Source organism: Passer domesticus, chromosome 6 (genome assembly GCF_036417665.1).
Source record: "Passer domesticus isolate bPasDom1 chromosome 6, bPasDom1.hap1, whole genome shotgun sequence".
In the NCBI taxonomy this organism is placed as follows: domain Eukaryota; kingdom Metazoa; phylum Chordata; class Aves; order Passeriformes; family Passeridae; genus Passer; species Passer domesticus.
This window is the reverse complement of record NC_087479.1, coordinates 11,007,032-11,020,971: the sequence shown is the minus strand read 5'-3', so window position 1 is coordinate 11,020,971 and position 13,940 is coordinate 11,007,032. Positions and strand designations below refer to the sequence as shown.

At 37.4% G+C, this 13,940-nt stretch overlaps 1 protein-coding gene across 4 annotated transcripts in view; it reads left to right on the top strand.

Annotated features, from left to right (window-relative positions):
* The window catches only part of TECPR2 (tectonin beta-propeller repeat containing 2), a 41,323-nt gene that overhangs the window by 1,724 nt on the left and 25,659 nt on the right, over positions 1–13,940 (top strand). The window contains exons 2-11 of one of the 4 annotated variants that reach the window (XM_064423307.1): positions 727–875; positions 3,945–4,229; positions 4,342–4,470; positions 4,891–5,022; positions 5,918–6,075; positions 7,196–7,508; positions 8,313–8,445; positions 9,756–10,184; positions 10,795–11,795; positions 13,161–13,344. In XM_064423307.1, the coding sequence (XP_064279377.1) occupies positions 3,996–4,229; positions 4,342–4,470; positions 4,891–5,022; positions 5,918–6,075; positions 7,196–7,508; positions 8,313–8,445; positions 9,756–10,184; positions 10,795–11,795; positions 13,161–13,344 (2,713 nt within the window). In that variant the 5' untranslated portion in view covers positions 727–875; positions 3,945–3,995. Of the gene's footprint in view, positions 1–726; positions 876–3,643; positions 3,765–3,944; positions 4,230–4,341; positions 4,471–4,890; positions 5,023–5,917; positions 6,076–7,195; positions 7,509–8,312; positions 8,446–9,722; positions 10,185–10,794; positions 11,796–13,160; positions 13,345–13,940 lie in introns of those variants that run through there. The other 3 variants (XM_064423304.1, XM_064423305.1, XM_064423308.1) reach the window with 3 other exon arrangements.

Genomic DNA, 13,940 nt, shown 5'->3' with positions numbered 1-13,940 from the left:
TGTATTAAACTTCTAAAATTTCAGAGAGCGAGCTCTGTTTCTCACAAGCCAAAAATGCAACATTTAATGAATTGCGTAAAGCCAATTAAGGAGTTGTTAATCAGGTAGCCATGACCTGTGTGCAGGACACGTGGAGCAGAGGTCCTTTGGCAGAGTGTTTGTGTTTGTGTTCTCTGCTCTGCAGCATTGTGCTGTGACAAGCTCTGGAGATGTGACAGTGGGGCAGCCTGCCCTGGGGCTGAGTGTGTGACAGGTATTAGGAAAGAAAACTGCTTTCCTCTTTAGGTGGCAGGATCTAGCTGGGAACAGAGACTGTTGTGTTTAGCTGTGGTCATACGGGAGTTTGTGCTCCGAAGAACTTAAATGTAAGTTTTAATGTCAAAGATTTTAAAAAAAAATGGAGCTGTTGTCCCTCTAGTACAAACAGGACCCTTGGGCTCAGAGAGATGCAGTGACAGCTTTAGTTTCCTGTGGCATATCCTGGCACTGAACCTTTGGGTGCTCCCTGTGCTGAACCACAGGATTATCTCTCACTTCAGTTGCCTCTGTTAGGCAGCACTGAGCCTTATTCCTGTTTTTAAGACCAGAAAATTTTTTTTAAAAAGTTACTTTTCAAAGCATGGCCTTGAATGCAGTATTTAAGAACTTGTGACGTCTGAGAGTTGAGAAGGAAGAACTCTGCTGATTGTTTTTGATGTGGTATTTTTCTCTACTTTATCTCTGCAGGACAGCTGCTTAGCACAAGCTGATTTGCCCTATATGACTGTTACATACTTCAGAATAACTGTGGCTGACACAGACTGAACACATGCATCCATTTCCAAAATCTGCCTGAGAAAATAGATTATATCCGCTGTTTGCCTTTGATTAATGAGGTAGGAAAAACAGATAACAATTAATCCTAAAGCTGTTACAGACTACATGTGATACACAGCTGTTGTCAGAGAGATAGTAAAGACTTCAGGCTCAGAAGCAGAGAATTGTGGTATTTGTGCAGATATTTTGAATGTATAGGCCATATGGGAGATGTTCTAGTCCCTTATACATTTGGTCAGTGTAGGTAAAATTACCTAATATTAGTAGTATTTTTAATAAAAGTATTGTTTTGAATTTTCACTTATATGTTTTTACACAATCAGTAAAAGTGTTTTGTTAGTCTGTAAACAGCTCAAGACGAAACTAATTTGTGTACAATGTCAAAAAAATATAGCTCATTGATAATTTTTCCTCTTTTTTGATTGTATGAATGGGTTATAGAGAACAAAATCTTAATTTTTTTTTTTAATACTTTGCCATCACAGGTTGTATATAAATTTTACAAAGAGTGAGAGCCCTTACCTAACAGCAGAGTTTTCAAATTTATCTTAGTATGTGATAAGAAATAATTCCTCCCATGTTTTTTTGTGGGTGGGAAGAAAAAACTCTATAAAACTTTCCTTTTTTCTTTTTTTTTTAATTAAAGGTAAACTTCGAAAATATGCATCAGGTACCAGATAGGGTTATTGCAGATGAATGAAGTCTTTTTCTGGATAGTAAAAATTTGCATATTTCTGTAGCTGATAATCAGTTACTCTATTTTTAATGGTTTAGTTGAGCTGGAAGAATAAGTGGTGGAGACTAAGAAAGAGGATGAATTCTGAGGGCTTGGAAGGTCCTCTAGTAAATGAGGAGTGTGAGATGATGGTTCCAGCTACAAGAGCAGCTTTGGATGTTACAGATGTAAATTGCCAGAGTCACAAAGGGGACTTAAAAACCAAAATATGTGGAATTCATGGGGCAGTAGCTGGGTAGTGGTGGAAATTGAGGTTAGGCAGGGGAAGATTAGAAAATGTGAGACTCAGGACAAAGACTGGATTTTATTTTATTAGGGAAAAGAGAAAAGACCATTAACTAGTAAAATTACTGAAGTGGCAAAATAGCACATTTAGCACAGCAAATGAGACTTTAACAGTGGATTCTTTTTGTATTTAGTTGGCTGTAGATAGAAAGCAGAAAATGCTGAAGGAAGGGGTAGGAGACTTGAAATATAGGAGAGGAAATCGATGGTTTGTGAAAATATTGTGGAAGTGTCATAATGTGCTAAGGTTGTCTGTTAACTTAGTAAACATCTCTGAAAGGAACTCTTCATTCAGAAATAGTTTGGATACATGTGTCAGCTGGTCTTTATGATATTTCATGAAATACATCATGACAGGTTGTAAACATTGGAGGAGAGTGGAATTAATTTCTAAACTCTAGCAAGCAGTAAAATTTACCACAATTAGGAACTTTTAACAATTGGTGCTAGTGTAGTTATGGCAGTTTGTGTACCAGATAAAATATAAGCCAAATAACCAGTCTTTATTCCTGTGGTCTTGTCCATGACATGCATGGGCAATGTCATGCAAACAGTCCCTTTGGCCTTAGTGCAATTTTATGTTGACAGCAAGTTTTGCAGGGCCCAAAGAGTATGTGCTGAATGCTCTGCACAATAACTGAAAGAGTTGGAAAACTGAGGCACCAGAGCTTTTCAGTAATGGAGATATTAAACTAGAGCAGCTTTTTTTTTCTAGTTTAGTTGATACACCCTGCAAGCAATGTATGACACTGCTAAACAAAAAACATTTTCCATCCTTAGAGAGTTAAAAACAAGGCACAATAGGAGATATTACAAATTGCAGTAAGAGTGCTTCACCAAATAATTGTGAGCATTTGGAGGCATTTCTAACTTCAATTGGCAGATGTCTTTTCTTTATTTCTCTAAGGAAGTTCTAACTCTGCTGAAGCTAAAGAAAATCTTCAATGTTAAGATCTTAAACAACCATAGAAAACTTTCCTGTCTACAGATACCCAAAATTCTTGTGTTGGAAAACTGCAAGACTCTATACATTCTGTTACCTGGACTTGCTCATAGCAAAATACAACTTGAGAAGTGAAGGCTTCTTTTCTTTTCCATGTTTCAAAGTCACCCATGAGGAGAAGCAGCAGTTGCTGCTGCTAAATGTTCTTGTCAAGGCTGTATTGATGAAAAAATTACTGGGTTTAATTAAACTTTTTGCATATTTTTATGTTCCTCCTGATCAGCTTTTCCTGAAGGTGCCAGTATGTTATTACTGTGACGAGCTCTGACTAGGTTGTTTTTCTTGGAGAAGGCAAACAGAGTCTTTGTTTCTGTTATTCATAGATATCCTCCCCTAAGTATATTTACAGTATTTCTCACAAGCATGAAATTATTTTCTTATCCGTAAAAGGAAACCTGGACATATGGTGCTTTTTTCCTGTTTGCTCCTTATCTTTCTCAATTTAGTTGCCACATGGATATTTTCCTGTGTCTGTCAAAATAGGAGTTTTAAAGTTTTTACTCAGCCCTTGCTTCTCACATTATTCTAAATTTTTGGTTGCTGTTTGAATGTATAGCAGATGTAGCTCTAGCTGAACTGCTTCTCAGCTGTGTTTTTTCTTGGGCTGTGGGGCATTAAGGAGTGGAGCACAAATGCTAGTCTGTTGTTTTGATCTTACAGCCCTGTGATATCTCATGCTCTTGGGCACTGGTTGGATTGAGGGTAGAGGCTGCAGAGAGATGAAGAAATACGTCACATGGATTGTTCAGTGTCAGAGTCATACTCTCATCAGAGTCCTGTTTTTTCACTAGGCAGATGAAAAGAAACACTGCATTCCAGCTCAACTTTTACAAATTTACAGATGCAAGAAAAAGTGGTTATCCCATATTTAGTGGTTACTGTATATCCTTATATGTTAGCTGACCTTAAGGAATACACTTTTTGGTAAGAAGAAGTTTCTCTTAAGAATAGGTTACATTCAGTACAATAATTTAACTTGCTTTTTCTTTATGCAAAGCAAAATCTGAGATTTTTTTCTTCTTTTTTGCTGGATTGTTGGCTATATGTTAACCTTTTGCTCTCTCCACACAAGATAATGACATGTCTTTTTCTTTTGTTTTTCAGATTTCCTTATGTGGTCATGTAGATGTGTTTATTTCAGCCTTAAAATTGCTGATGCAAATCCTTGCTATGGCATCTGTGGCTTCACCAGTTATATTTAAGGAATTTTGTCCCTTGTATTATCTCCTCAATGCCATTCCTACAAAGATCCAGAAAGGCTTTCGCTCCATTGTGGTTTACCTCACAGCACTGGATACCAATGGAGACTACATTGCTGTGGGGAGCAGCATTGGAATGCTTTATCTCTACTGCAGACATGTAAACCAGATGAAAAAATATAATTTTGAGGTAAATACTGACTTTTACTGTTGTCTCTTCTGCTGAAGCCGAGTTGCTCAGAACTGAGCTCTCTGTTGGTGTCTCATTAACTTTGAGCTCTTTGTGTGGTTTGTTTCAACAGGGGAGGTGTGAATCTATAACTTTTGTAAAGCTCTTGAGTTGTTTTGATGATCTGGTTGCTGTTGGTACAGCCTCAGGTCGGGTTGCAGTTTTCCAGCTTGTGTCTTCATTACCTGGAAGGAACAAACAGGTAAATATTTTCATTTGCCTAAATCTCTGTGAGGTCTAGTATGGCCAGTTCTAGTTGAGTGTATCCTCTGATCCTTTGTAAGAAGGAAACCCAGCCAGTCTTGCCTGATGAAAAAACTGTATGCTTTAGACTTCGTATGTTAAGCTTATAAAACAATAATATTAAAGCATGTTTTGCATTACAGAGGATGTATTTAATCAAATATATTTCTGAGAGATTTCTCATGTGTAATGATTGGCTGATCTCTTTGGTGGAGGGGGGTTTTGGGTTGCTGTGGGGTTTCTGTGCTAAATAAACTTTAGAAGGACCTTCACTTGTGTACTTGATCTCCAGTTAAACCAGTTAGGAGTCACTGAATAGGCTTTGTGCATCTGTTTGCTCTTCAGCTCATTCTTCTTTTGCTTTGTTATTGTTTCACAGCTTCGCAGATTTGATGTTGCTGGCATCCACAAAAGTAGCATTACAGCTTTAGCTTGGAGTCCTAATGGAATGAAGTTATTCTCTGGAGATGACAAAGGAAAAATTGTCTACTCTGCACTAGACCTAGACCAGGTGAGTGTTTGTTATAGGGACCTTAATTCACATTTGCACTTTCTGAAAGGGTGCTTGTGTATTTAAATATTTAGCAGTAAGTTAATTGCTCAGTGTTATGTGTTTAGTTGGATGGCTTTATTGGTATGTGTACACTTGGCCCAGTGTGTGCACACCCAGCAAGGCAACCACTGGATATCTTTCAGAACTACCTTATCTTTTTAAAAAAGTAATGCATTTTAAAAGAAGTAGTGATCCTTCTCATTTTTAATGAAATAACTATCAAACCTTTCTTCAGCTTTCAGCCAGTTTGGAAGGTGTATTTTTGTCTAATGTAGCTCTGTTGGTAAAGTATTTCTCCCAGAATTGTTCAGCATCTCAGTCTAGAGTGTAGAATGAAAGTAACATTTGGGTGCTGCTGGCTGACTGACATGTTACCAGTAAATGGAATTTTTCTCGTATCTTGGTAGTTAATACAGACCTGAAATGTCAACAAAATTAATGATAACTTGAATTTATAAATGGGAGAAAAGCTTAAACTACATCTGACTTATCTCTGACTGTCCCTCAATTTGGTTTGACAGAAATCACCAAAAGTAATGATTATCTCAGCAATGCATGAGCTGGCAGTGGAGAAGAAGGAAGAAAATGTGTTTCTGTTGATTTCAAGAGAAATGTATTAGTTAGTATTCCAAGAAAAACTGCATTTCATAGTGTGTCACACACAATCTAACACTCCTCTTCCCTACATAAATTAAGTCCGTATTCATTAAGTGAATTTCATGCAATGGAATTTAAAAAGCTTTTTGTTTGTTTTGGTTTTTGTCTTGGGCTCATAAATGTCTTTGAAGTATTAGTTACCACCTTGCATTTTTAGGAAGGTTTGATTCTTGTGAATTGTGTGTGTCTTTGAAAGGGTATTTGCAACTCCAGCCTTGTACTGGAAGAGCCATCTTCGATTGTGCAGCTGGATTACAACCAGAAGGTGCTGCTTGTCTCTACTCTACAGCGGACTCTGCTTTTTTACACAGAAGAGAAATCCGTCAACCAAGTTGGAACACAGCCCAGAAAAAAGTAACCCTCATAAAATCTTGATGCAGGCTCATCTATTAATTCTTGCATTTCAAAGTGAATTACAGACAGAGTGATCTAGGCAGTAAAATTAATACAACACAGCAGTCTGCTCATAAAAAGCTAGTTACAATAGCTGTGTGTGATCGAACGTGACATGACAATTACACCTATTTAGAAAGCATGTGGTTGCAAGGATGTCACAGTCACATTTTCAAGGCACTCTTAGGCAAAAATATTTAAGATCTTTTCTCATTTTTTAAACTGAAAACACTGCTGAACTTCCTCTGCAGTCCCTCTTTATTTACTGTGACTTGCAGTGAGCAAGCATTGTAATCAAGTCTGTCTAATGGGTGATGTAATATTTGATGCAAAAAGCAAGTCATCATCCTTGTTTTTCTTATACACTGAAGTGAGTTAACAGGCAGAATGTATAGTAAGCACTTAAATTTGAGTTGAAGACTAGGAACCTCTTGTGTGGCTTTGACATCTCCTTTTATGTAATCCCTCTCGGGTAAGGAAAAGGGAACCTGGTCATAGAACACCATGACTGACTCTGTCTCTAAGGAGAGGAAATCTACCCTTGAAAGAGGGTTTATGATGTATCTTTCAGGGATATGAATAGAAAGAGGAATACCAAGGTCCATCTTGCATGTGAAGGGTTCTCTTGGATGATAGTAACGGGGTTTCTGTGTATGTGAAAGGAAGGGTTTAACAGCTGAAGTCTATTCCATGCTTCTTGCAAATAAAAGCTTCCAGTTCCTTAGCATTAGTTTGTAGTGTTTTGGTTGTTTTTTAACAACCAAATTGTTGTTAAATTCTGGGGGAAGGACAAGTGCATAGTAGGATCTTTTTGAGATGGACAGAGTGGCATTAAGGCTATGAAGCTTATTAGGAGGAGTCATTTAACTTGCTTAGTTGATGTAGCGTCTGACATGCAAAGCTGAGGGGAAACTTGTTATTTGGAATTACTGCTCATGTCTTACTGTAACTAAATTTGTACTTCAGACATTTAAATATTTTAATCAAAGACTTTTGATAATTTGTGAATTTGTGCCATTAGTTTTTAAATTGTTTTGAAGTTAAGTATATAGCTTTTAAAATAAATTCTTTTGCATTTTAGCACTGGCAAATTTGGAGCATGTTTTATCCCTGGCCTGTGTAAACAGAGTGACTTGACACTATTTGCTGCCAGACCTGGGCTTCGTCTGTGGAAGTCTGATGTTCATGGGACTGTTCAGGCCACATTCATATTGAAAGATGTATTTGCTGGAGGAATAAAAACTTTTGAACTGTATCCTCGTTTAGAACCACCTGACAGAGGAAGTTACAGCTCTCCAGAGAAACACCTTGGGCTTGTGTCATGCTTTTTCCAAGAAGGATGGGTGCTGACCTGGAACGAATACAGCATCTATTTACTAGACACTGTGAACCAGGTAGATAAATCTTGTGGCTGCATATTTTGTTTCTTCCATGTTTTTGTTCATGCTGTGCCATGAGACTGTGTTTGGTTATACAGTCTATGGCTGTGATTTACATCCCTATTTAAAGCAAGAAAAAAAGAATGTTTATTGTCTCCCTTCTCAAGTTGTCATTGCAATGATATACTCACCAACTAGCTCAGGATGTTGTTTATGAAAATTACATATATTTAAAGCTTTCAGTTAAGGTGTTAACATCATAATTAATTCTGATGCTTAGTGAAACATATAGAAACCTACAGTCTAGGAATTAGTGCAGGAAGATATTTTAGGCCTATAAAATGTGCCTGGAACAATTTATTCTTTCTCTTCTACCACTGTTGGTGTCTTAAAAAAGATGTATTACCTTTTATTTGGTATACAGTGAAGTGTTATTTTAGCTATTTTGTTGTCTTAAAAATGCATATGAATGCAGATACAAGCTAGTATATTTTTGTCTAAATGATGTTAAATATTCATACTGTGGCACTTTTCTGCCACCAAATTGTATATTGCTTAAGTTGTTACATTTAGTTGCCTTTAGTTGGACAAAGAATGGATCTGTGGAATTTAAATTAGTATAAAAATGGAGCTGCATCATGATTAATGTTATTTTCTGTTTCTTTTTTCTATTTTCTTTTTTTTATAAGATAAAAATCTTTAGCCTGTACTGTTTATGTTGATTAAAATCCAAGGAACGCTTTTGTTAAGAGTACCATGTTGTACAAACACTGTGTTAATCTAATGCCAATTATTTCTTTCTCTGCTGACTCTTTACAGGCTTTGATTGGTGGTTTGGAAGGATATGGTGATATTGTGTCTGTTTCCTGTACCAACAACGAGATTTTTCTCTTAAAGGGAGATAGAGACATAATAAGAATTTCAAATAGACCTGAAGGACTGTCATCAATAGGTTTGTATAGATTAGTAAGCTTAGTATGTAGAAATTAGTAAGTAGTAAGTATCAAATAGTGTGTACCTCATGGAACATGCTGCTTTTTGTCCTTTTTAATAGCAAAAAACCAAAACCAACAAAACTGAAAAACATCAAACCTCAGACAAATCCCTTCAGATTGTTACAAAAACCTGCCAGGTCCTGTAGAGTTACTCATCTGTTCTGATAGGTTATATTTGGAGATCTGCTTTATCTGCTTATCTGAGCTTCTCTTTTGGCTGCAGTGAGAATGGGGGCATTAAGAAATTAAATATGCTTGCCTTTTTTGAGAGTGGATCAGCATTAACCTAATGAGGCATCTCTAATCTGTGCATTTGAGAGCTCATTCTGAACCATGATGCTGAAGCAGTCTGGATTCCTGATCATGGTTATCTCTTTAGGATCAGTCTCAACAGCTGAATATGTTGATTCTGTGCCACCTGTCAGCAGCCACATTCCAGGGGAAATCTCAGCCTTCCTAGCAATGAAAAAGAAAGAATTGGCAAATAAATCCAAAGAATGCTCTCTAAAATTCCAAAAATAATTTGACTGTTTCATACTTGTTGCCATCTGAGTTAAACATTTATGTTACTAGAACTCTTTGAAAGGGGCTACTAATGCATTTAAATACTCCATCTTAGCTTTGTTTTAGTAAAATGCTAATAAATGTGCTATGAAGTCTCTTTCAGTGCTAGAGAACTTAACTTTCTTGTCATTGCATGTTGGCAATAGCTTTAGTCATTTAGGCAGTTCTTTACTCACAAACTTATGGAGACTGTTTATTATTTTAATCTCAACTTTCAAGTATAGTTTGAAAGGAGCCTTTAGAAGTGCATTTTCTGCTAATCATTACAGTAATTTATCTGATAATTTTCCTTGATTTTTTCAAGCTACTGAATATTTGAATAAATAAGTTAAAGATATAGGATGGCACTTCAGTGTGTGATAGAATTGGATCTTCCAAGCTGCAGACCTGTCCTGTTCTTTTCACATAAACATAAATTCAGAATTTTACTACTAGAAGTTTGATACAGAGCTTGGGAGAAGTGCTTTCTTATAGGTTAATTTGCAGGGAGTTTACAGTGTGTGTGCATGCACACAGGTATTTATTTTTAAATGTCGTTAGCTTAGAATTTTTTTTTCATAAATACTCTTTTCATTCAATACTCTCTGAAATTATGCCCCTACTCACTTAATGCTAGTATTTATACTTGAGCTAGTATTTATGCTTTTATTTTTCTTTTGGACAATTTCAGATGTGAATTCAAAATTGTCAAATCCTTTAACAGATACGAGTCCTAAATTGCTGACCCCGTCATCACTAGTTTCATCTGTATCATCCAGCCCTTCAGTGGAAACAGAAAAAAAACCAGTTACTTCCCCTTCACTCACTGGTGATAAAAATGGCACTTCTTTGGTGAAAGATGATCTGGAAACTCCAACACTATCAGAACAAAGTCTTGACAGAGTGGGAGACTTGAGCAGTGAAGCCAGGAAGAGGGGCTGCTCTGTAGTGAGTGAATCACGAAGCAGGAGCAGCTCTGTGAACTCTGTGGACAGTGGCTCGAGCTTCATGATGTGTGCAGACCAACTTCCAGAAGCTCAGAGAGAAGGTCAGCTTTCTTCACAACGGTTCAGCACCATCAGCTCTGAAGATTTTGACCAAGAACTTATTGTAAAGCCAATTAAGGTGAAAAAGAAAAAAAAGAAGAGACAAGGTAGGTGGAGCAGAACTTCCCCTGACACTGCGTGTTGTTAGAGCACATTACATGGAAGACTCTCTGCTGGGCAGGCTTCTGTGTACTGTGGTGTTGTGCTTCTGAAATGGTTGATGGCTTGTGGTAGGTCATTCCTGTTTAAGATGAAAATCTCCTTAAAAGTGATAAGTTGATGAAGTATTTTTAGATCTGTTTGGAGTTTATTTCTTTTGTTTTCTGTCATGTAAACATGCTTTGAGTTCTAATGTATTTGTTAATGGGACCACAGAGTGGACTCTGTGTCCAGTTTTATGTTGGAATTGTGTAATATCTATTCAATCTATTCAGAATATTTGGCAGTGTCTTTCTTAGCCATCCTCTTTCGTTTGATGAAGTAGTGTGAGTACTCACTTATTTTAATTGTTTACTGTGTTAAGACTTTTTTGGGCATTATATGTGTCATATAATGTTAAAGTTGAAAAAAAAATACAGTATGGTTAAAATTTAGGTTTAGCTTTGTTCTTCCTTCAGTTCTAAAAATTTTTTAATTTCTTGCTTGACACTGGGATTTAATAGATTTTATTAATACTACTTTTCTCCTTCTTTTTCATATGTGTGTGTGTGATAACAGAAAGTGGCACAAGGAGAAACCACAGCTCTCTGGAAGGCACACCAATTTACGAGCGTCAGCTTTCTGGTGACAGTCCACATTCCTTGAATGCAGACTCCTTTTCCATGACTTCCAGCATAATGAGTGGCAGCATTGATCATTTGAGTACTGGATCTCCAGATCAGGAAAGCATGTTCAGCATGGAGTCCCATACAATCTTGCAAGAAGATAACGGTTCAGAAACTTTCAGTGTCCTGCAGTCTCCTGAGTCAGCAAATGTACTAATTAATGAAGAGAATGGAGATGTGGCTGATTTACAGAAACTTCCAAACAGTGACAGTGGCATGGGTACTTCAGCTGTTATAGATACTTTGACATCTGCATCTCCTCTGATGCTCACAGAAGACTTGGCAAGCAGTGTTGGTGGTGAATGTAATGGTGGTGTGGTTTCTGCAAGCAATGAATGCTGTCCTGGAAAGCTGAGCCAGGAGGAGGAGGAGCAGCAGGATTTTCCTGCATTGTGTAAAATAGATGAAGACTTGGATAAAATGAAGCTGCAAGATACTGAAAAATCTTCTGAGGATCCAGACCTTACAGACCAGATATTTTTGGAATGTGACAGTATACTTGGTGTCCAGACATCTCTGACACCAAAGGAAAGTGATGAAACTGGTGAGGACGACCAACAGCAGCTGTCTCTAATCCACAGCGCTCTGTCAGACCCTTCTGCACTCCAGTGTGATGTCTCTGACAATGTTCATTCAGACAACTCTTCCATTTCTGGGTGGAATTTTGAAAGTGCAATCAAAGCTAAATGTAGTACTAGCACTGCTGAAAGGGTAGCAGACACTCATGAAAGTAAGACTGAAAAATCTGCCTCAAGTGATGAAGAGGATATTTATGGACATGGATTACCATATTCATCCTCAGAGACCAGCATGCCTGAAGTTGGTGCTGTGCCTGGAGCACAGGATGTAGCCAAGATAAGCCTAGATGAAATGGTGCTGTTAAAATCTGATCAGGTATTTCTTTTCAGTTTAATTAAAGTACATTTAACCTTAAAAGAAACAGCTTTTCAAAATAAAGATTCCTGCAATTACTGTCCTTTGCATCTTTAGGAGAGCAATTTTTTTTTTTTTTGCTTGATTCAATATGCAAGTAAAGTATAAAGCCAAACAACAGTGTGTGTTGTAACTCTTAAAAAATGTGGTGTGTGTATCTGACTTCAAAATGGGTGATGTGTGCTTGCAATGCAAAGAAGCTGTTCTGGCTGTATTATTCCCAGCTCAACAAAAATGCTGTTAGAAACCCATCCATTAAAGAGTGAACAGTAAAACCCAGTCACACTCAAAGGCTGCTGCTTGTTTGGATCTCCAGTAGTCCAAATTCGGCATGATGCTGTTCCCAAATTCAGCTGACTTCATGAAGAATTAATGCTAATTATCTCACATGGCTGGCTTCTGCTTAAGGATTACTTTACCTCTAAATACTCAGAGTAAGGATTAGTCTTTGCCCCCTAGTCAGCAGTAGTTAGTACTGTTTAAAATGTTGACAGTTTTCCTTCTTCTGTTATCCCTCTTTCCTTCATAGTTATTTTGTGGGTAATCCTCATAGGTACTACAGAAAAGAAGTACTAAAGTTAATTGTAAAGTCTGCAAAATTGCCAGAATCACTGGAACTTTTATCAGAAGTCTTAATAAGGAAATGCAGTTCTTGTAGGGTGGGGATATTGTTTCTTTTAGATCTGTAACACGCTGTATTGAGATCAACTAAATATTAATTCATAAAGGTTGAGTTATAAGTTGATGCTGTCCTATCTACTGACAACTGCAGCCCAAAGTGCAGAAGATTTTTGTTTCAGGTTGTGGTATTTGTACACTCTGTCATGTTAGAAACCTCCCGTGGAAATATATGCAGTGCTTGACCTCATGCAAGCAATCAATATTTAAGAGAGCAGGCTGTAAACCAGATTTCTGCAAGCCATGGCTCTGCTACCATACAGAGAGTACTGGAGTTGGATATTCAGCTGTCTCTGCCTTTCAGCTGTCTTGTTCCCTTTGCTCATCACTTCCTAGACAATGAATAATTTCCTAGACTACAAACAGGCTGTATATTGTTATATATTCCTTCTTTGGAGGTGGATGATGGGGTGGAGGGGTTTATTTTTTTCCTAAATCTGTTGTTGGAGCAGTCTCATTGTGCACGTACAGCCTTAGAGAACAGTGACAGATGTAGCTTTGTTTTACACGAGGCAAATTTATTCATTGATTAAAGTACTTCAGTTTAGCTTCTTTAAAATCAAAACGTGGGAGCTGCTCTTCTTATATACTCATTTTCTTATGCAGTTTGAAGACAACCTGACACTGTTCTGACTCTACAGTTTTTAGTTTGCAGAGAGCTGGATGGGTTACTCTGGCCCTGGATATGGCATCCTGAGCCTGGTTGTCTCAGAAAAATACATTTGGTGCCTGGACTACCGAGGCAGCCTGTACTGCAGCGCCCTTCCTGCCGCCGGCCTGCGCTGGCAGAAGTTTGAGGATGGAGTCCAGCAAGTGGCAGTTTCCCCCTCAGGTAGGTTGGCTTCTGCTGCACTGTTGTCTTGTAAATATAAAACTTGGATAGAGTTGGACATTTTCTTTGTTTTTTGGGGTTTTTTGTTTGGGTTTTTTTGTGGGTTTTTTTTTAGTATCCGTTATTATTTAATTAGGTGTAATTTGTCATCTTTATGAGATTACATATATAGTTGAGTACATATATAATTTTCACATAGGCAGTTTATTGTTTGTTTGTTTGTTTTCAAATCAATTACTTCCAGAAACTTGTTTGTTTAATGTAAAAGTATTGTGTTGGTTTGTATTTCTTTTTGGGTTTTTTTTTTAAATCGTCACAGTTATATGACTGCATCATAGTAGGTAGACTATCATCTACCTCTGCATTTCATATTCTAGTTTAAGTGGCTGTCTTTCCAGCAGGTTCACATTGCATTTTGGGAGGTTTTCAACATGCATTTATTTGCCTGATTAAAGTGAGCTTCAGAAGTAGCAGTTTAGTGGTAGGCAGAGAAGAGCTCCTTGTCTATACAAAACCTTGATTTTTGTTACAGAGCTATAGAAGTTCTTGGCTGTGAGGGTGGTGAGGCACAGGAAGAGGTTGCCCAGAGAAACTGT